Source organism: Dicentrarchus labrax, unplaced genomic scaffold (assembly GCF_905237075.1).
Source record: "Dicentrarchus labrax unplaced genomic scaffold, dlabrax2021, whole genome shotgun sequence".
Taxonomy (NCBI): Eukaryota; Metazoa; Chordata; class Actinopteri; family Moronidae; genus Dicentrarchus; species Dicentrarchus labrax.
The window spans coordinates 20,120,286-20,142,413 of NW_026136715.1; the positions used below are offsets into that span (position 1 = coordinate 20,120,286).

Sequence of the window (22,128 nt, forward strand, 5' to 3'; positions counted from 1 at the left end):
TTAAATAATGTACTAAATCAAGTTAAAGTAAATCTGGCAGATAAGTATATATCTGTATTCTGTCTTTAAATAATTCCATTTTAAAATGTAATAAAAAAAACATTTAATTTCTTTTTCTTTTTTTTACTTTTTGTTATTCCATTGACTAATGTGCGTCCGTAACGGTTTACAGTTATTGGTCCTTTGCCTTATCATTTACAATCTCTATGTTAATTTAAACCGTGCTATTCCAGGTATGAGGTTTGGTAATGCTTACACATCAAAGTCAGTAAAGAGATGAGGAGAGATAAGCAGGATTGGGAAGAGGTCTCATTACCCTTCCACCCTGACTGGGTCGAAGGGTAATGAGGGTTCAATGAGCTGCATGTGTAATAAAAAGACATGGAGGGGAGCAGTGAACAGGTGCTGACCATGTGTACAGGGGCTGTGAAATCTCACACACACACACACACACACACACACACACACACACACACACACACACACACACACACACACACACACACACACACACCTCTAAGTTGGTGCATTCACACAGAGAGATTCAGAGTCAACTTGAAAATAAACTGTAGTCGCCATATTGAAGTCCAAAATATCATTAAAGATGTTAAAAGTGTTCTGGTTTGGCAATGTAAAACATTTAAAATCTGTTTTAAAGTCCATTGGAGGAAGAAAGACCAGTCTCTCCTGCACCCAGCAATGTTTCCATGAGAAGTGACTAGTCCAAGAATGAACCAACCAACTTCAATGAAGGAGAACTGGGGTAAGATATTGAGGCTAAGTTGGTGCATTCACACAGAGAGATTCAGAGTCAACTTGAAAATAAACTGTAATCGCCATATTGAAGTCCAAAATATCATTAAAGATGTTAAAAGTGTTCTGGTTTGGCAATGTAAAAACATTTTAAATCTGTTTTAAAGTCCATTGGAGGAAGAAAGACCAGTCTCTCCTGCACCCAGCAATGTTTCCATGAGAAGTGACCGGTCCAAGAATGAACCAACCAACTTCAATGAAGGAGAACTGCGGTACGACATTTTGGTTATGTTGGTGCATTCGCATAGAGAGATTCAAGGACAAGTTTGTTATTGTCACTTAAATCAGTGCTAAAGCAATCAATCTGTGCTGAAGCCTGCTTGAGTCTTAGCTAATGTTGGAAAAACTACTTGTGCGTGACAAAGACAAAGTAACAATATGAAAAAATGACAAACCAGAACAGTTAAGCTTGGGAGATGCATTTCACCTCAAACATAAATAATTAAACTAATCTTTGTCACAGTAAATGTACTTTCTGTATTGACACAAACATGAAATATTTTGTCTGTGCTGAAGCCCTCCCCAGTCACAGAGAACAGTCTCAACTTCCGTGGAACCTGACCAGTTAGAAGATGGCGGTGACGCGAGCAAAGGTACAAGGAACAACACAAAAACTTTATTAGCTTTACAACTAAAACATTTTTACAAATTAATTAAAACGAAACACAAAACATTGCAAATTCATACAGACATTTAACTGCAGGTATAACACACTTTTAGGGACAATTCATGATACTTGATTCACAGTACAATTTTCTGACAATTTCTTGATCAAAATGAGATTGGAACTCAAATTATGACAAATTCATCAGATTATGAAAAAGATTTTCTCAGACAAAAGCCTTAAATTCTCTTTATCAAATCATAGATTCCTCCTATATCTGAGGTAGAGTATAACTGTGTGAAACAATGTGTATTTCCTTTTGTTAAGTGAAACTGACGTCTTTGAGCCTTCATACAAAGATATCATGATTAATTTTTCATCTGACCAATTTGAATCTTCACATATTTGTTATTTGTTAACAGTCTCCTGATACATGTTTGTATTCCTACCTCATACATCACGTGACATGGAATTATATAGCTTGCATTATATTTTTTAGGAGTGTAAACAATGCAATTACAGCATTTTTCTTTCTTTGTATTATCTTTATCATTTCTTTAGACAAAGACGTCAGAGATGAACTCACAGCAGCCTTGAAGAATAGAATCCTCAGTCACTATGAAGATAAACTTAGAAAACATGAAACTGACACAGAACTCTATGGGACAGAAGAAAAAAACAACAAAGCACAAACCTATGATGCAATATTTCAGAAGTCAAAGAAAGAAGAAGTGCGAACAGTGTTAATGAAAGGAATTGCTGCTGTTGGTAAAACATTTCAAACAAGGAGGTTCATGGTGGACTGGGCAAAAGGAAAAACCAACAACAACATAGACTTGATAGTGCCATTTCATTTCAGCGAGCTCCATACAAGAAGAGACAAAGTTCAAAGCTTGAAAGATCTTCTTAATTCTGTCGATGACAAACACAGAAGCTTTTTCATGTATAATGAGTGTAAAGTAGTGTTTGTCCTTGATGGCTTAGAAGAATGTGAACTTCCTCTGGATTTTGAAAACAACAAAGAACTGACTGACATGGAAGAGTCAGCCTCAATGGATGTGCTGTTAACAAGCCTCATCAAGGGGAAACTGCTTCCCTCTGCTCATCTCTGGATCATCTCTCAACCTTCAGGAGTTGATAAGATTCCTCCTGAATATATTCAGAAAGTGACTGAATGTCGAGGTATAAAACAATGACAGTAAAATATTTTCATTACTCATACTTAGTATTGTGTGATCCGTATCATGTGCCATTTTGTCAGGCTGGGATTTTCTTACTATGAAATAATGCAAAAGCTGCATCCAAAATATTATAATGTTATGGAAAACATCTGATAAACTTTTATAAGCTTCATTTCAAACAAATGTGCTTCAATTAAAAATTTAATATTTAAAAACCCTACTTAAAAATCTTATTTTGGTCTTACTTGCGGATTTTGTTGTACTATAAATCAATTTTGGTGGCTATGTTCTAAAAGTAAATAATTCATGCTACATATACTGTTACCTTCATCAATAATATTCTGACCTTTGTTCTGTTCATTCAGAAACCTCAAAGCGACGGCAGAAGCTGATATCAAGACTGAAAGAAATATTACGTAAAGAAAACACTCAAGATGAAGAAATAAATCATCCAAACCAGAAAAACACAGAGCACATCATCAGAGAAGACAGAAGAAGTGAGGTTGACGATGAAGCAAGAAATGGACGAACTGTGAAACCAGTGAATCAAGTATCTGACATCTTCAAAGCTGCAAAGGGACAAACAATGAGAACTGTGCTGACTGTTGGAGAACCTGATATTGGGAAAACCTTCCATGTGCAGAAATTTTAAAAAAAGTGGGCTAAAAATGAGAAAAAGTCTCTTTTCACACTGGTTCTGGATTCAGCAAAAGCTGATGAAGTTATATTTCCACTTAACTGCTCCAAGCTTAATTTGATAAAAGAGGAAAAATTCAGTTTGCTTGGACTTCTTAATCATTTCTTCAAGGAAACAAATTAATTTGTAATCTCGAACTTTGAGCAGTTCAAAGTTTTATTTGTCTTGGATGGACTGGATGCTTATACACCTCCTCTTGACTTTAAAGACAACACCACCTTAACTGATGTCAGAGAGCGAGCTTCAGTGGGTGTGCTGCTGACAAACCTCATCCGAGGAACCCTGTTTCCATCTGCCCGACTCTGGATCACATCTCGACCATCAGCTGCCAATCAGTTGCCTGATGACTGTGTCGACAGGACAACATAAATACGATGTAAGATTATGGGTGTGGATGAAGGCAGTCAAGGGAAGCTACTGAATCCAAGCATGTTTGAAATGTCTTAATCAGTGTTTTAAAATCAAGCAATGGTCACAAGGTAGCAATAATACTCAAAATAGCCATCTCTCTATAAAAGCAAGAAATCTCTGTCTGTCTGTGTGTGTGTGTGTGTGTGTGTGTGTGTGTGGCTGTGTGTGTGTATGTGTGTGTGTGTGCCTCAAATATCTCTGCAGATCAGGATCATACTGACCTGAGAGTTTCAACATGGCTGTTGTGTAGTTTAAGGGTGTGCAACGTCGGCTTTGTCCGACTACAAAGATACCGTTAATAAATCATTTCATAAATGATTTACGAATTCCGCTAGCATTACCATAGCCACCATAGCCACGTGCGCACCAGAGCCAATCACTGCAGAGCCCTAATGTGTAGTGATTGAGATCCTGACCCACCAAACATCCTGGAAAGTGACGAGGTTACGTTTTTCACTCTAAATTACATAATTATACATAATCACCAGCAGTGAACTGGACGCTGTTTGACTCCCTCACTCGCAAGACAGAGAAAGATGTCCCACCTTCAAACACAACCTTATTTGGCCATGAAAAATCTACTTAACCTCCCACTTTTCTATAGCAATACATATTTCCTACAGGCAGTGCACTAGTTAAATTAAAAAGAACCCTGAAAAACACCCACTTTTTTTGTAAGGCTTCTAATAACATAGACAGTATGTCAAAGAGATGTCGGTCAAATCAAACCAAATTTATGCTGTAAATTAGAGGTAGTGTTACACTAGACTTCTATATACTGAAAGGCCTTTATTATGTTTGCCTAGCCCATTTTACACACATGAGAGGGACAAGGCTTACAGTATTCTAATATTGACTAAAGAGAATCATGAGGCACCCCTCTCCAGATGTGATGCAATTTTAACAACAGAATAGTAGAAAAGTAATTATAAAGAATAATGATACATTTGAAATAATTAATGCACCTTAGATTTAATGAGCTGCACTATGATTGTACTCCAAACATTTAAACACAGTTTATCTATTTCTTTCCACAATAACTTTTGCTACTTTCCTACAGGTAAACCTGATGTTGTAAGTCAAAAGAAACTCAAATCTCAGCTGAAGGAGCAATTTACCCTTGTGACTGAGGGGATCGACAGGCAGAAAACCTCTGCCCTTCTCAAGGAGATTTTCACAGATCTCTACATCATAGAGGGTGAGAGGGGAGAAGTCAATGTTCAGCATGAAACCAGACACGTTCAAGGTGCAAAGTTCAAACCAGTGACACAAGATTATATATTTAAGAAAATGGAGGTAAGATGATCAATTTAGTATAAATGTATTTGGAAGGAGAAGAAGTTTGAGTAAATAGAAGTGACTACCGATATAAATTAGATTATATAAATGTAATAAATATCTAGAATTAATATAGTTTGTATTTAAATATTATAATGTTTAAATTATATATAATGTATTTTTAAACGATGTCCTCTTTAGCCTAATATAAGCAAATTTAAAGCTATTGTGTTGTAAAGTGTGTAAATGTATAAGTGAGAGTGGTTAACAAATACTGAAATCTTTTATACTAGCTAACGTGACTTTAAAATAAGAATCTACGTATTTTTCAACTTGTTTAACTGTTGATAGTATATTTATAAATTGCCATAATTAACAGCTATATCCTTTAATGCTACTGTTCAGTATCGCCAGTCCGCTCCCCCCCTGAAGATACGATTCTGTATAATATAACTGTTTTAACTAGCTGTTAAATTTTCATGTAAAATTTTAAGTTATCAAATAATTGTTAAAAAAAAAAAAAGCATTAACTAACAATTACGTTTTTATGTACTAAAGTTATTATTAATGTATTTATATATTTGTTAGCTTGTGCAAACAACAAGCAACAAAATATACTTACTGGAGAAACAGTGTTATGTTGAATTTACTTAGCTGGCTTCTTTTTTTGAAATTTTTTAATTAAATATCATGACATTTCTTCACAACCAGTTTCTTTTTTTTAGAAAATATACCCGTTAGAACTGTGCTAACGATCGGAGTGGCAGGCATCGGAAAGTCATTTGCTACAATGAAGTACAGACTGGACTGGGCTGAGGGTACCGCCAACGAGGACATCTTTTTTATGTTTCCAATTTCTTTTCGGGAGCTAAATTTGAGAAAAGAGGAAGACCATAGCTTGGAGAAACTTCTTAATATGTTTTTCCCAGCTATGGAAACATCAGAAATAACAGACTATGACAAGTACAGAATTCTGATTGTCCTGGATGGTTTTGATGAATGTCGCCTTAATCTTGACTTCACTGAAAGGAACAGTTGCACAGATGTGAGCGAGACAACCTCACTGAATGTTCTGCTGACAAACCTCATCCAAGGAAATCTGCTTCCTAAAGCTCAAATCTGGATCACGTCCCGACCTGCAGCATCCAACAATATCCCTCCTGGTAAAGTGGACCGGGTTACAGAGGTGCGAGGATTCAATGATGAGCAGAAGGAGAAGTACTTTATGAAGAGATTCAGTGATAAAGATCTGGCTGAGAAAATCTTGTCACATGTCAAGAAATCAAGGAGTCTTTATATCATGTGTCACATCCCTGTCTTCTGTTGGATCACATCAAAAGTTCTGGAAGACCTTATGAACAAAGACGAAGAAGGGATGATGCCCAAGACTCTGACTGACATGTACATACACTTTGTTTTGTTACAATGCCGACAGGGTAAAGTGAAGTATGGTGGAGATGAGACAGGTGAGAGCTCTGAGACAGATTCATGCTGCTATACAAGCAACCGGGAAACAGTCATATCTCTGGGGAAACTGGCCTTCCAGGGGCTAGAAGAAGGAAACCTTCTCTTCACTGAAGAAAACTTGAAGGAGTGCGGTGTTAACATCACAGAGACTGCAGTCTTCTCTGGATTATTCACTCAGATTAAACGAGAAGGCTGTGGGTTGTCCCAACAGAAATTGTTCTGCTTTGTCCATATGAGCATTCAAGAGTTCCTGGCAGCTTTTCATGTCTTTCACACATTCAATGACAAAGGTGAAAATCTGCTCACAAAACCCGCTTCAACAGTTGCTGCCTCTGACTTCTACAAGACAGCAGTGGACATGGCTTTAGATAGCAAAAATGGAGACTGGGATCTGTTTCTCCGCTTCCTGCTAGGCCTCTCTCTGGAGACCAATCAGAATCTACTGCAAGAGCTGCTGAACAAGACAGAAAATAACGAGGAGACCAACAAGGCAACAATCCAGTACATCAAGGAAAGGATTAGGGATGAAAACAGTGATCCTGATAAAAATTGCAATCTTTTCCACTGTCTGAATGAGCTGAATGATCACTCTCTAGTGGAAGAAGTAAAAACGTACCTGCACTCTGAAACACACACATTTGAAAATTTCACCCCCTCACAGTGGTCAGCTCTGACCTTTGTGCTGCTGACATCTGATGAGGATCTTGATGTGTTTGACCTGAAAAAGTACCTGAAATCAGAGAAAGTTCTGCTGGGAATGTTGCCGGTGGTCAAAGTCTCCAAAACTGTTTTGTAAGTACTTTCAACAATTATGCTGTCTCTGAAATGATCTTGCATTTCAAAACTGAAGTCTGTTTACCTTTTCCATGATGGCCATGGAAAATAGAATAATGGGCCCATGTTTTGTTGATACACAAAGTGAAATGTGCCATTAGTGGGGTGAAGCTCTGTTGCTAAAAGGTGACCTATCATTATGTCCTGCAGTTTGTACCAGATTGTGCTCACAAAGTTGCAAGACTTTTACCACAATTTGCCTGTCTCACACACATTTCTTTTATCTGAGACTAAAACCCTTAAGTTGGCACAGAATCACCCTCAAATCTGGTCTGGTGAGCAGTGGTTTTAAATCTGAGAAGAGATGTGATATATAATACTCTGTCTTCAAGACAGGTTTGGGTTTGATGCCAGTTTCTTCAAATATAGCTTGAGTTGAAGAGTATCCAAACGCAAACAAGACTGTGTCACCATAACATTTTTTAACCATGACTGATGTGTGTGAATTGTGCACCAACTATACTACTACAAGATACTCAGAAGGCTGCTTTCTTAAACAAATAACTTTTTAACTAATATTTTATATTAAATATATTTTAATTAAGTTAATTATTCTTTACTATGTTCAATAATTTAACATATACATTTTAAACCAATTCTAACTGCTGTTGAAAACGAAGGAACAAGATTCGGTGGAGACAATGGGGGAGCCATGAGAGGATGTCTGGCTAGCAGATGGAATTTCTGCTTGTCAAAGGCCTCATACCTGCTGGCTAGCTAGAGTACCTGAGCTGCAGGAGGGAGCAATGAGTGTTTTCCACTGTGTTGTGTAGCACAGGTACTTAAAATACACAAGCCGACAGTTTACTGAAATTTTATTTAGACAATACACATAACACATATTAGAACCAGTGAATAGTCCTGCAGGTAACAAAAAAAAAGTAAAGTATAACTCACTTTCCTTTTTTTCCCCTCACCTAGGTTTGAAATAATTTGGTTTAGTTTTTATATAAAAAACCAAACAATATTAACTGCTTAACAGTATGTTTATAGCTTTTCCCAGTTACACTGTTAGCGCTTCGGTAGCGTTCATTATATTGCAACAAAGCTTCAACGAAAAGAATTGAAACTTACCAAAACCATGGTGGTTTACTCGTATAAAATTCTCACGAATCTCCGACCAAGCAGGTGTTACTTTTCAGCTTCTAAATCAGCTTTTCATTAAAGTATTGCGCTAGTTAATTTCTCTGCTTCTCCTCTCTGCTCTGTGCTCGCTCTCCCTTGTTGCTATGTCAACAAATGGCAACGAGTCTCTTAAAGGGGAAGTTCATGAGAATTTCTTACAGCCATACTTTTAACTGTTTATATTAAATTACAGCTTAAGTTTTTAATTGATCCTTACATGAATGCATTTTAATGAAATTAATTACTTCTATTGTACTTCAGTTGTCCCAATTTTGACAACATAACAAAGGTATGGGTGACAGAGTGGAGATTTTATTGGTATGGGTGACAGAGTGGAGATTTTATTGTGTGGAGTCCTAGATGTTGCTTTTCTGACTTCCTGTGTCGTGATGAATTCAGAATGGGGCATGGTCTAGTTCAGTTCCCCTAGGAGGCAGCAGGACCCAGGGCCACAAAGGAATTGATTCTTTAATCTGGTCTGACATGTTCCCTTCCACCTCTGAGGTTTTTTGGCTCTAGTCTCTTGTGGATGGGTTGTACATTGTACAACAGTTGGTGTAAATTTGGTGTAATCGCAATGCGACTACTAATGTAAATAAAAAGTAATAGTTTTGAGAGAGCTCTCAAGAGTGAGGATATTCAAATCAAGGAGCAGTTGGGGGACAGAGATAACACAACTGATGGACAGACACGCATACACTCAGTGTCAGATGAGACTGGAGGGTATCACATGTTCAGGAAAACAAGAAATGACCTCACGGTTTTCTCACTTTCCATTATCCAAATGTATTAAACAGTTAACCTGCACAGCAGCGACTGAGATTCACTTCCTGTCTGTGGTGTTTCTGTCTTGAGGAATCATGATTTTGCTACTCCACTAGTGACTCTGTGTCTTTATCACTGCAGATGTTTCTGATTTCTGATAACACATATGTTCACAGGTTGAGTTGGTGTGAGCTCTCTAAAGAATCCTGCAAAGGTCTGTCATCTTCAGTCCTCAGCTCCCCGTCTAATCTCACACAGCTAGACCTGAGTCATAATGACCTGCTGGATTCAGGTGTGCAGATGATTGCTGATGGCCTAAAGAGTCTTCACTGTAAGCTGGAGATTCTAAAGTAAGTGTTCATTACATTTATTGTATTGTGAGTTACAGAAAACCTACACAGTATCATCAACAAGAATGGTGGGTTGTTATGAGTAGTTTTAGGTATATGTGACCCCACCCAGGTTACAACGCGGACTGATACCCAGAATAGAAGTATACCAGCCCTAGACACCAACCATCTGAGCGTTGACACAATTTTTAAAGGGTTCAAGAAAAGCGGGAGACGTGCATTCAGCTCTCCAATAATATTAAAAATAAATTATACTGGCCTGAAAAAGAAGAGAGAAACCATAAAACTAGTCAAAATTAGTTTATTCCACAATACTAAAATGGTCGAAACAACCAGTATATAAATAGCAAATGGCTTCACCATAACATAACATACAATAAGATTAAATGGTCACGGGAAATAGGCAGAACAGGGTACTCACCGCGGGGAGACTATCACCCAATAGAAATCATCTTGTGTGCACACTGATCACTACAAACACTACAACTTGCACTGCAAGGAAAGCCAAACCTACAAACCAGTGAAGTGACCACTACCCTTCAAACATACCACACTGCATGCAAGGAGGGGTGCATATTCCACGACTACTCCCCGCAGGTCGTCCCACTGCCTAATCAAAACAAAAGACGGAAAATACAATGAGATTCAGTTGGCTCAGATTCACAGACATTCAGGGTCACTACACCCAATATAAAAAGACAATATTCAACCATCTACAGATTATTTAAGTTGTACAGTCTGTAACACATTCGCCAACCGCCTTGGCGAACTGGCTCAGGCAAAGCAGCAGTCTGGCCTTAAATCTGTAATAAGGGGAAAGAAAAACATAAAAGTCAGTCTCATCAGCTGACAACAACATACCTCAGAGGGCATGACCCTCCTACATTACCATACTGGTTCCAGTTACCCTGTTCATGTGAGGCTCTGCTAAGAAGCCACGCAACAGTTGAAAGCTCTACTCTGGCTTAAAAGGGGAGATGGAGGAGCTGAGTCTTTGCCTGAAGAGATTTTATCATATTAGTGATATATCTACAGTTTAATGAAGCCCCAAAGTTCACTGAGACATACCTCTTCAGCACAGGGCTACAGAGCATGCTCCATCTGGATCACTCAGGACAGTCACACCACAACTAAATATACAAAAAAATCTCATTAGATTTCTAATAAGGCAATATAACATTTTCCTCCTCCTCTCTCCCTTACCTGCATGACACAGCAATCCTGCCACACAACCAGGCCTCAGACAAAGAGGCACTAATTGCCCTCACCTGTCCTTATGAAGGCGGGGAGCTCCCTCTGACTCTACCTAACAGGGCGGTGCTTTAGATTTAGATGCCAGCCCCTCACATATAGTTACTCACATATAGCCCCTCACATATAGTCTCACATATAGCCCCTCACATATAGTCCATTAAGCAGAGAAGAAAAAGTTTTGGTGAAGTACATTTATGTCAGAATGGAATACAAACTCCCAAAAAGGCAAGTGAGTGCTCGTCCTTGCACCAGCTCCTTAAATACCCTGCTAGGGAGTTAATGTGCTCATGTTTGCATAAAATTGCAAAAACCAGATTACCCAAGGAATCCACCCAATTCACTAGCTTCTGTAACTCCATGCGTTCTCAAATTGAACATTACTATTATCAATCTTACTGAAAAAAAAAAAAAAAAAAATTGGCCTATACCCTGGTCTGGGTATTGGTAATTGGTTGCAGGGTGTCCATTAATTCCCCAGTGAAACTGTCTGTTTATCAGGATGGCGACTGTAACACACAAGCCCCCACACTGCCCCTCTGAACTTACTGATACTTTGTATAAGCAATCCTCCTACATCCTGTCCTCTATTCAGTTCGCTATTTTAGGTCCTATCGTTCAGGAAAATCTTGATATTGATTTGCGCACAATGAAAAGGCTGGATAGCTAGCTGGTCTAGTAATTATACATGCTGTCAAATTATATGTACTGTTTGTCCACCATGCACAGTGTAATTTTTATGAGGTTTTCTTACCTTTGGAAAATAACCTGGATTCAGTTTCCTTTCAGCTCCCCATAAAACACATTGTTATCATAACTGTACCAAGATAGCCAGGATAAATGTGCCCACTAATATCAATTATTTCTTTCTTTTTTTACAAAAAATGCTTGAGAAAAAGAATGTCAGTTCATCCAGTGTAGCATTTGATCATCAAACCTTTATACAATTAACATTAATACAATGGCCATGGAAAATAAATGTTTCATCAGGTATAAACTGCAGGTAACTATAACAATTACACTTGAAGCTGTGTTACTGCATGATTTTCAATGGCGCGCGTGTGTGTGTGTGTACATGTTTGTGTGTGTGTACATTTTTGTACTCTGCAGGTTGTCAGGTTGTCAGGTGACAGAGAAAGGTTGCTTATCCCTGGTCTTAGCTCTTAAGTCAGAGAAAAAGTCATCCCTGAAACAGCTGGATCTGAGCTACAACCACCCAGGAGCCAATGGAAAGATGGAGCTCACTGCTATAGCAGAGGATCCAAATATGAGCCTGAAGGAACTCTGGTATGTTAAGATGTCAAGATGTGCACATCTGTGGTGATATAGCTGATTCCTCTAGTCTTGAGACTAGATCTATACACTCTACCAAAATCAATAATCACTTGTGGTGTTGATAAAAGGAAATGTGCAAAGCCAGAAACCTCACTGTGACCCCATTTGCACTTGACATTAACATGCAATCTGTATCTGGATATACTATCTTGATGAAGGAAAAACGCATGTTACAGTGATGCAAGGTGTAAATGCACAGAGAACCCATTGTGACAATCAGTACCGCATGACCCCGTTTTTAAGAAAGATATCCATCCAACATGCTGAAAATCAACTAACACTGCCTCTTACTGCGGGCTTATACAAGCCTGATAAAAGCTATAGGTTGCTAGCAGGTCTTCTATTGCAAAAAAATTAAAAAGAATAATGCCTGGTAGAGCTGCCACCCAATGTACCAAGGCGAGTCCTTGCTGCAGCACCCATGGGTTCGAGTCCGACCTATGGCTCCTTTCTGTCTATCTCAAGCCTTAGCAATCAGCAACTCTATCTCTGTGGTTGCCAATCTTTTTGGCTTAAAGTAAAACTCTATCTTCTTGTGACCTCCTCATCACAGGTTGCAAATATCGCTCTGTTCTGCAAACGTTGTTTTTATTTTAGAGGTTTTAACACAAAAGGCTTTTGAAAGCATTGTATTCAATTTGGAAATTTTTGTTTGTGACAACACTGTCTTCATGTTTTTGTAGTTTGGACCATGATGGAGAGCATCGGTTAAAGCCAGGACTGAAGAAGTGTAAAAAGTATTTTTCTGGAAATTATTTCCAATAATTTATCACCTCTGTAGAAGCTTTGACTCTATGCTAATGTCTGATACATTTGAAATGAATGTCAAATAATATGTCTTTGTCCCTAAACTTAACTGGTCATATAGGTTCCAATAACGTATTAACTATTACATGGTCATTATATTGTTCAGATAATTAAAACTTTCAAATCCAATTCAACATTTCAAACAATTCATATTCACCTTTCTTTAGATTTCATTTTTAATTTATGTTGTTTGTATTTCATTTAAACAACATCAATGTTTTATAGTCTTTTAACTGCACAAAAAACACTAAACACAGACACTCAAGCACTGAATTATATAATCTTTGTTTCTCTATCAGATGGTGCAGATCTGAAGCTTGATGAAAACACAGCAAGCAAGAGGCTTGTTTTTTCTGAAGGAAACAGGAAAGTAAAAACTGTAGGGAGGGTGGAGGAGAAGGTGGAACGACCTGAAAATGAGGACCGGTTTATGAGATCTCAGGTCATATGTGAGGAGGGTCAGAAGGGCCTCTGCTACTGGGAAGTGGAGTGGAAAGGGACGGTCGGCATTGTAGTGACATATAGAGGAGTGAGCAGAAAATGGGACAGTAGTGGTGGCCTGGGATGCAATGAGATGTCCTGGAGTCTGATCTGCTCGAAGACTGGATACACTGCCAGACATGGGAAGACATCCAGACATATTAAAGGGCCCCCTTGCCACAAAATAGCAGTGTTACTAGATTGGGAAGGTGGTACTGTGACTTATTACAGTGTCACATCTGGAAAGCTGAGCCTCATACACACCTTCGAAGCCAAATTCACAGAGCCCCTCTTCCCAGGCTTCTGGTTTGAGAGCGGCTCTGCGACTTTGTGTGAGATAGACTGAACCCCTCTGTGATGTCGTCATGTAGTGATCACTCAATGCCCCACTTGACATTTTGATAGATTAGAGAAAAGTATACATGCATCATTTTATTACCATAATGTGGAACATGACTATATCATGTTGTTTTTCTACCCGTTCATATTGTAAGTCTTTATATTAACATTGTGACAGAAGACATGAAGTAACATAAATCCCAAGTTGTTAATGTAAGTTAATGATGTGATGAAGAAAACTCTTTTTTGTAAAACTAATGTATATATTTTACCTGTTTCGCATTTGTTTCAGAGCATGTTGTCAAAACATTTACTTGCCAGTTAACTTTTTTTTTTTACTAATGTGTATAATGTATATTGTGTTTGTGTGAGCTGATATGAAAATATAAGTATAAAGTATAAGAAATAAGTATTCAAGAGTTCCTTAGAGTTAAATGTGTTTACTGTTCAGTGTATTTTATGTTATAATGTATGTATCTGTATGCTAACACATAGTTTGTTATTAGAGAACCTCTGTACTACTGCCATGATCTGTTGTTATTTTTTACATCTTATTTAGTGCAGGACATGAATGCAAAGATAGAGAAAAGTTTTGGATTTTTGTGATTTATGTTGTTTTGCATGTACAATGTCCTGATGGAAAAAATAAAGCTACTTTTATTGAACTAAACTTACCTGTATGTGTGTACTATAACATGCCTCCAATGTAAGTGATGGAGGACAGTTCTTATTTTCTGTTTTTGTTTTCCTGGACAGTGTTTCTTTGTGAAATGTGATGGGGGGAAAAAAAAAAAAAGGGGGAATTTAAAAATAAAAATGAAAAGGGGGGGGGTGAGAAGGGGACCAGGAGGAAAAAACCAAAAAAAAGAGGAGGGGTAAAAGGGGGGTTTTATCCCAAACAAACAAAAAAAAAGGGGGGGGGGGGGGGGGGCGGAAGGAGGAGGGGGGGGGGGGGGGGAAGGGGGAAAAAACAGGAAAAAAAGGGGAAAGGGGGGGGGGAAAAAAAAAAAAAAAAACAAGGGAAAGGGGGGGGGGGGGGAGAGAAAAAAAAAAGGAAAAGGAAAAGAAAAAAAAAAAAAAAAAAAAAAAAAAAAAAATAAAAAAAAAAAAAAAGGAAAAAAAAAAAAAAAAAAAAAAAAAAAAGAAAAAAAAAAGGGAGGAAGAGAGGGGGGAAAACCGGGGTTAAAAAAAAAGAAAAAAAAGGAAGGAAGAAAGGAAGGAGAAAAAGGAGGGAGGGGAGGAAAAAAAAAAGACAAACACAAAAAAAAGAAAGGGGGGGGGGGGAGGGGGGGGGGGGGGGGGAGAAAAAACACAAAAAAACCCCCCCCAAACGGCCCCCCCCCCGGCGCCCCCCGGGGTTGGGGGGAGGGGGGAGAAGGAAAAAAAAAAAAGGGAAGAAAACAAGAAGAAAAGACGGGAAAACCCAACCCCCCCCCCCCCCCCCCCCCCCCCCCCCACCCCGGTCCAGGAACCCCCCCCCCCGGTCGGGCCCAAAGGCTGGGGGAGGGGGGGAGGGTGGGGGGGGGGGGAAAGGGGGGGGGGGGGGGGGGGGGGGGGGGGGGGAAAGGGGCAGGAGGGAAAAAGGAAAAAAAAAAAAAAAAAAAAAAAAAAAAAAAAAAAGAAAAAAGAAAAAAAAAAAAACACCAAAAAAACCCCCCAAAAAAATGCAAAAAAAAATTAATAAAAAAAAAAACAAAAACCAAAGAATCAACAAGCAACAAAAAATCCCCAAAAAAAAAAAAAAACAAAAAAAAAAGGTGTAGTGAGGAGGGGGGGAAGTGGGGGGGGGGGCGGCGGGGGGTGGGTTCCAGCCCCCGTTCTCAGGCCGGCTCCCCAACACCGCGGCCAAAACCGGCCGCACAAAGCCGGGGGCCCCCGCCCCCGGCCCCCCCCCCCCCCCCAGACCGAGAAAAAAAAAATTGAAAAATAAAAACAGAAAAAAAGAAGAAAAACCAAATGTGGCAGGGGAGGGAAAATTGGGGAAGAAAGGAAATTAGAGGAAAAAAAAAAAAACGGAGACCGATGTGGGCGGCGACGCACGCAAGGCAGCCCGTTGCTGGTTAGCCCGTTCTGTTGGCGTTGGATTGTGGGATGATGAAATGTGATGGGAAAAAAAAGAATGGGCCCAGGGAGTAATAACAAAAAGTGGGAATTTTAAAACTGAGATTGTAACTTTGTACATTACGGTGAGGCATCCACCCCACCACAAGGGGGGGGGGGAGGGCCGCACGGGGGAGAAAAAAATTCTTCGGGAAAAAGGTTTTTTTTTTGGGGGAAAGAAAAAAGGTTCCAGGGGTATGGGGTAATTAAAGCGGGCCACAAGTCAGACTGCTGAAGCTCAGTGGTGGGTCTCGTCATATTGGGATATTGCGAATTTATTCTTTCACATAATTAGGACTGTGGATTATGTTCGGAAACGCTGCAACAGATACGCACTGTACTTTTCTATATAGACAATAAAGGAACCTGTTCAGCATGTCCCCAACACATCATTTAACAAGGCCCGGAAAACAGCTGGCGAATTGTCAAACCAAAGGGCATCACCAAATATAAGAAGTCGCCAAAAGGGGTTGTTAAAGGCCTTCTCCCCCCCACCCCCCTCTGATCCTAACTAAAAGTTATGCGTTCAGGTTTACACTTTAGCCTTATGAAGGGGTTCAAATGCCGGGTCAATGAGAGGGAGAGGGTACTTATTCTTAATGGTGATGTCATTAAGCCCTCGATAATCAATGCAAGGGCGGAGGGACGAGGCTTTTTTTTTTAAAAAAAAAACCCTCGAATAAGCCCTGCCGCTAGTGAGTCACCTATATATTTCTCCATGGCTTCACATCAGGTCTGGAAAGGTTATACAGGCGACTAGACGGCAGAGTGGAACCAGGGAGCAGCTCTATAGCGCAATCATATGGCCTATGAGGAGGTAAGAAGACGGCAGGATAATTATTAAAAAAATCCCTCCCTTGTGGGGGGTAATCAACAGGGACGGGAGATAAGGGAGGGGGGGGGGGGGGGTATAGAGGAATGGGGAAAGTTAAACAACAAGAGACGAGAAAAAAAAAAATGAAGAAAACAAACAAATCAAAGAGAGAGGGAGAAAAACCACCAAAAAGGGGGGGGTGTGTTTTAGCCAGGGGTACCTAAATACAACGGGAGTGTTGGGTGATGAAATAACCTGTAAGCTAATCTCCTCACGGTGATTACCAGAAAGGATAAGTGTGAGGGGGAACGGTTTGCCGAGTAAATGTTGGCTAAATGTTTCCCGTTTACGTTTGCAACGGGTTGGTTGTCAGGGAGTTTGATAGTGGGAAGGTTGGCTTGAAGCCGAAAGCCGAGTCAATGAAACTCTCCTCGGCCCCTGGGGCGACCTGGGGCTGGGGGGGAATGGAATTTAACTTCCAGGGAAGGGAAGCTTTTCATTGAAAGAGAAAGAGGGGGGGAGGGGGGAAGGGGGGTCTGGGCACAGGAGCAACACCCCTTTCTCCCTTTTTTTTTTTTGGGGGGGGGGGCAGGGCCAAAAAGTGAGCGTTGGGGCCACAATAAATGCATAACCCGGACCTCATCCGGGGTTGCGTTCTGCCTGGAGCGGGTGCGACCCAATTGCATAGGCTCTTCTACGGGCTCGGGGGGTACCTGGCTCGAGGGGGCGTTTGCATGGGGCTGCTAACTGGGGATCTACTGAGATGGTGGCTCTGGGTAAGGCATGGAAAGGAGGGGCTTGTGGGGACCCCCCCCTCCCCCCCTGTCTCTAACGAATACGATTGTCAAGCCTAATTGCTAGTGAGATTAGCTCGTCAATGGTAGCAGCGCTGTCCCTAGCCGCTAACTCGTCCTTCATAACCTCCGACAGCCCATGCACGAAAATCTGCAACGAAAACAGTCTCCTTCATCCCAACCACTCTCTGCCGCTAAAACTCTTAAACTCGACTGAGAACTCAGCTACTGAACCAGAGCCCTGAAGAAGATTCAGTAAGGGTTAACTCCCCCTCCCTCGCACTGGATGATCAAAAATTTGCCGTCAGAAAATCGCTGGAAGGTTTTCACAAATAGGGAGTGCTTCTCCCACAGGGCGGTTGCCCACTGAGCTGCTTTCCTGACAATAAGCTTAATCACAAAAGCCCCCCGGGGCTATTAGAGCTGTAGGTCAACGGCTGTTGTTGGAAAACTAGTGAGCACTGAAGCAGAAACCGCCCCACAAGCCCCCAAATCCCCAGCATACCGTTCAGGTGTAGGGAACGTGTGGTTCCCGGGGCGGGGGGGGGAGAGGCTGCATGCGGCATGGCTGGGGAGGCAGAGGGAGTAGCTGCTTCAGTGGCGGTGGTAGGAGCTGTGGGAGGAGTGGAGACCTGATCGAGCTTGGATCCAAGGGCGGCCACACTGCAGCGAAGGTCTTGGATGGCTGCCACGATCCCGTCGAGGACCTTCTCGTGTTGGCCCACTCGTTGTCCCTGGTAGGCCAGTGCGCTTCGGACGGAGTCTGGGTCCGCTGGGTCCATGCTGGCCAGATTGTTCTGACAGGGCTGGTGTTAGGACTGGACCCAGGAGCAGACACCCAGACAGTATGGAAGGTTTAAAGGGGGGTTTTATTCCACGCACACACACACACACACAGGGGGATGAGGGGCGGCCACAGCAGGAACGGGTGGGTGAGATGGCGGAAGAGACCGGAGACACAGAGGCACAGGAGAGCGGACACAGGAAGCCAAACTGCACAAGGGACCCTGGGGCACGGGAGAGAAACGGTTAGACAAGGGGACACGCACAGGGATAACACAAGAGAGCTTGAAGTTGCCTAACTCAATACTGAGAGGAGCCACGAGAGTTACCACCACATAGGCTGAAACAATCTGGCGATGAATGGGAGGAAGACCGGGGTTCTTGAAGACTGAGGCATGATGAATGATTAGAGAGCAGGTGAGACAGCAGGCAGCAGGTGAGGAGAATGGAGGCCGCACCCCCAGACCCACGGGGAGGGGGGGGAGGGGGGGGGGGGGGGGGGGGGGCAGAGCAACCCATAGAGATTGTAACTTTGTACATTAAGTTAGCCACAAGTCAGACTGCTGAAGCCTCTTCATATTGGGATATTGGAATTTATTCTTTCACATAATTAGGACTGTGGATTATGTTCGGAAACGCTACAGATACGCACTGTACTTTTCTATATCAATAAAGGAACATCTTATCTTATGACAGTCCCTCCTGGAAGATATTCATAGTGTCACACTTCCCTATATTCATCCCTGTTTTGTCTCCGTCTTTCTGCCCTTTCTTTTTATGTCTGTCTTTCTCTAACTCTCACTATCTTCCTCGCTCTGTGCCTCCCTGTCTTTCTTAGAACAGTCAGGCAGGTATCAGACACAATTTATTTACTTTTCCCTCCATCTTTATCCAGTTGAAAAAGTGCCCTTGGTTAGGGTGAACACAGCTTGCAGTGTTCATTCTGTAGATACCCCACCTACCCCAGTTTGAATAAATTGGGAGCCAATTTCCAATTTCCCATAGCTAACTCAAAACTAAACATTGAGAAACTAAATGTCAAATATCCTTAACATTATTTTATAATTTCAGCTCAAATAAGAAACTCGGGTTGTTGTCCTGGAGGCCAATTCACATACTGCTATAAACATGTGTACTTAAAAATAGACAGATTACAAAAGTAGTAAACTAGTAGTATAACTATACATGATTCCTATAAGACACAGACTTTCACACACAGTGTTTATATAACATTTAATGCCGCATTTCATTTATTCATGCCTCTCTTTCTTTCACAGCAGAATGCATGTGCGTGCAAGTCTGTGTGCATGTGTGTGAGCATCTGAATGTAGGCGGTAATGAATTACACCCATGAAGGAGAGGCCAGAATGAAAGCTGGAGCAAAAGGAGGGGAAAATGTGCACTGAAAGGAGACGTCGGGGACAATGTAGCAACCAGCAAACTGAAGGCCTCTTTGCACAAGCTGCCTCAGTGTCTCTATAAACCTAATTCTTGACCAAATCTTTGAAGAGGCTGAAAAACCAACAATTGAACATTTAGTTCTGGGTCCACATCAGAGACCTCATAAAAACAACAGACCTGTTTGATTCATTCAGGATCTTTCCTGTTTCGGCTTCTGTCTCTCACTACCATTGATCTGCTGCTGCTAATTGACAACACATTCAGAGTGCCTCACGCTCTTTCTGTCTCGCTCTGCCTCTGTCCCTGAAGATTTTGTTTTGATTAGACAGCAAGCCATGAGCTGAATGAATGAGTGTTTGTGTGGGTGTGCTGAATGGAAACAAGGGCTTTGAATGTATGAATGTCACTGCTTTAGAACTTAAGTTAGAAACTGTAAATAAATCAAAATGAAAAAAGTGAAAGCTAATCTTAAGATACATGACACAGTTGTCGGATAGATCTGTGCATGCATTAAAGCCAACTTAAATCATAAGAACTGCTCCTTGTGCCATTGTTTGCAATGAGAGGTGTTTTGAGTAGGTAAAAATGCAAGCATGATTTTATAAGCACAATTACACTGTGCTACCTGATCTGCATTACCACAATCTCACATGTTTTGTATGTAGAAGTATATAGGCCATTTGTTTAAAATACACCTGAGAGAAGAAGATGCACTGTTTTATATAAAGGAACAGTTTTTCCAGGAAGTTTTCGGGAGTTCTTTAATCATATCCTTATCCTACCCCATGGTCCCAACCCTTTGCATGATCTTAAACATTCAAAATGTAAGCTTATCCTTAACCCCAACCAAGTTCTAACCTTCAAAAAGCCATGCAGAGAAATAACGATTGTCCAGAATATCCTTTTTTCTCCAAAATGTCTTCAAAACTTGGTCCTTATAAAGATAGTGTGCAGAAGTCTCAAAGCTGGCTGTAGACCTCATTTACTTTCCTCCACATCTGACTGTCTCTTCGTGACTTCTCTCTCTTTTCCCTGTTTGAGTCTAAACTAAATATTTAAACCTTAAAGCCTCTCTAAATATTAACCTGAACATTCATTCGGAACAATGATTTGTGATTTTACTGTCTGCTCTTGTGTGTCTCTTTTTAACCGGCTGTTTGGTTCCCCGGCATAGATCCCATTCACTGGCAGGGTCAACTATGTGAGGTTCGCTTGATTTACATTGTCAGGCACATCAGAACTGCTTTAACAGTTCAAAAAGGAAGCTGTAATTGTGCTGTGATTTAGTAAGCCACAGTAAAGCGAGTGCAACACAAGTATTTGAAATATTTCAACTTTGACATTGTGTGAATGAATGAAAATAAGGGCTTTCAGCACCCTTCACTTCCACCACTCCAAACCCGTGCCCTGCAGCCCGGACAGACAAAGTGAATTAGACTCTGATAGCTGTTTCTTTACACGTATCACATTTGTGTAATAATGTTTGTGTGTGTGTGTGTGTGTGTGTGTGTGAGTGTGTGGGTCCAAAGTGTTATGTCATTTAATACTTTGGCCAACAGAAGTAACATATTGTGTGTTTGCCTGTGTGTCTGTGTGATATGTATTAGCACAGTTTGTACATCTGAGTTGTGTTATTGTGTGTGTGTGTGTGTGTGTGTGTGTGTGTGTGTGTGTTTGTGTGTGTGTGTGTGTGTATTCAAGCTGTCATTTAATCCATCCATCCTCAGGTGGTTGCTCCCACCCTGCACGTCCACTCCGCCTCTCACAGACCAATCGCATTCCACATTCCTCCACCTTCCCAGGATCCCAGGGACCCAGGGTGCACGGCTGCGGGGCGTTACCATGGCGTTGGGGTGATGAGGTCACCCCCCTTTGGTACTTCAGTGATTAGATGAGAGCTGATGGGGTAAGATAGGAAGGGATAAAGAGAGAGAGGGAGAAAGAACATTAAAATACCTTCTATTAAAACATTTGTATGTTTTATTAGGTGTACACACGTCTATTCATGAGAACCCTCACTGACAGGCATTTCCTAACATAATTCCTGAATCCCAATCCTTAAACCTGAATTTTCTTGTAATATTAACCCTAAAACCAAGTCTGAGTCAGGAAATCCAGCTCAAACCTTTTATGTTGTTCAGGACAAAGATGAAATGCTTGATGAGATGTAATAAGACATAATCGGTAATAAGATCAGCCTCTCCTCTCTCACTGTCTGATTTGTTTAACATCACGCACCTTACTACCAGCAGCTATTCATTCACGGCTAGTAAAAGAGAAATATAAGCATGTTAGAATACACAACAATTGTTGAGCTCCTCATTAAGCAGCACTGTGTTCTTTAAGAGGATCTATATCACTGCCACCATGTTTTCACTGTCCTGTTGAGACAGTAATGGAACAGATTTCGGGGTTAAGGGTGTAAGATGTATTGTAGCCAGTGGCTCCTACTTGCCACATTGTCTCAGCCACTTTCTGCAGTTCTATCTGAGGAACCCT

At 40.9% G+C, this 22,128-nt stretch overlaps 2 protein-coding genes across 3 annotated transcripts; both read left to right on the forward strand.

Moving 5' to 3' along the window:
• The first annotated feature begins 603 nt into the window (after positions 1-603).
• LOC127376990 (NLR family CARD domain-containing protein 3-like) lies at positions 604-4,974 on the forward strand. 2 transcript variants are annotated; one of them, XR_007887596.1, is made up of 6 exons: positions 604-763; positions 921-1,025; positions 1,330-1,406; positions 1,979-2,599; positions 2,964-3,671; positions 4,767-4,974. XR_007887596.1 is itself a non-coding variant. In XM_051424501.1 (5 exons), the coding sequence occupies exons 2-5, from the start codon at positions 970-972 to the stop codon at positions 3,248-3,250; spliced, it is 1,041 nt and encodes a 346-aa protein (XP_051280461.1). In that variant the 5' UTR covers positions 604-763; positions 921-969; the 3' UTR covers positions 3,251-3,858. The 2 variants fall into 2 exon arrangements, 1 of the variants encoding a protein (XP_051280461.1); XM_051424501.1 differs by lacking the exon at positions 4,767-4,974 and having other exon boundaries at positions 2,964-3,858.
• A 739-nt stretch (positions 4,975-5,713) lies between these two features.
• LOC127376975 (NLR family CARD domain-containing protein 3-like) lies at positions 5,714-13,936 on the forward strand. Its single transcript, XM_051424470.1, has 5 exons — positions 5,714-7,243; positions 9,352-9,525; positions 11,887-12,063; positions 12,795-12,841; positions 13,218-13,936. The coding sequence occupies exons 1-5, from the start codon at positions 5,775-5,777 to the stop codon at positions 13,742-13,744; spliced, it is 2,394 nt and encodes a 797-aa protein (XP_051280430.1). The 5' UTR covers positions 5,714-5,774; the 3' UTR covers positions 13,745-13,936.
• Positions 13,937-22,128: the final 8,192 nt, after the last annotated feature.

Bases quoted from the DNA above. Each gene is read 5' to 3' on its own strand.
- LOC127376975 (XM_051424470.1), top strand. From the start codon at position 5,775: ATGAAGTACAGACTGGACTGGGCTGAGGGTACCGCCAACGAGGACATC. The intron at 9,526-11,886 runs GTAAGTGTTCAT...TGTACTCTGCAG, and splicing joins TGTAAGCTGGAGATTCTAAA to GTTGTCAGGTTGTCAGGTGA. The intron at 12,842-13,217 runs GTAAAAAGTATT...TTTCTCTATCAG, and splicing joins AAAGCCAGGACTGAAGAAGT to ATGGTGCAGATCTGAAGCTT.
- LOC127376990 (XM_051424501.1), top strand. From the start codon at position 970: ATGAGAAGTGACCGGTCCAAGAATGAACCAACCAACTTCAATGAAGGA. The intron at 1,026-1,329 runs GTACGACATTTT...TCTGTGCTGAAG, and splicing joins TTCAATGAAGGAGAACTGCG to CCCTCCCCAGTCACAGAGAA. The intron at 1,407-1,978 runs GTACAAGGAACA...TCATTTCTTTAG, and splicing joins TGGCGGTGACGCGAGCAAAG to ACAAAGACGTCAGAGATGAA.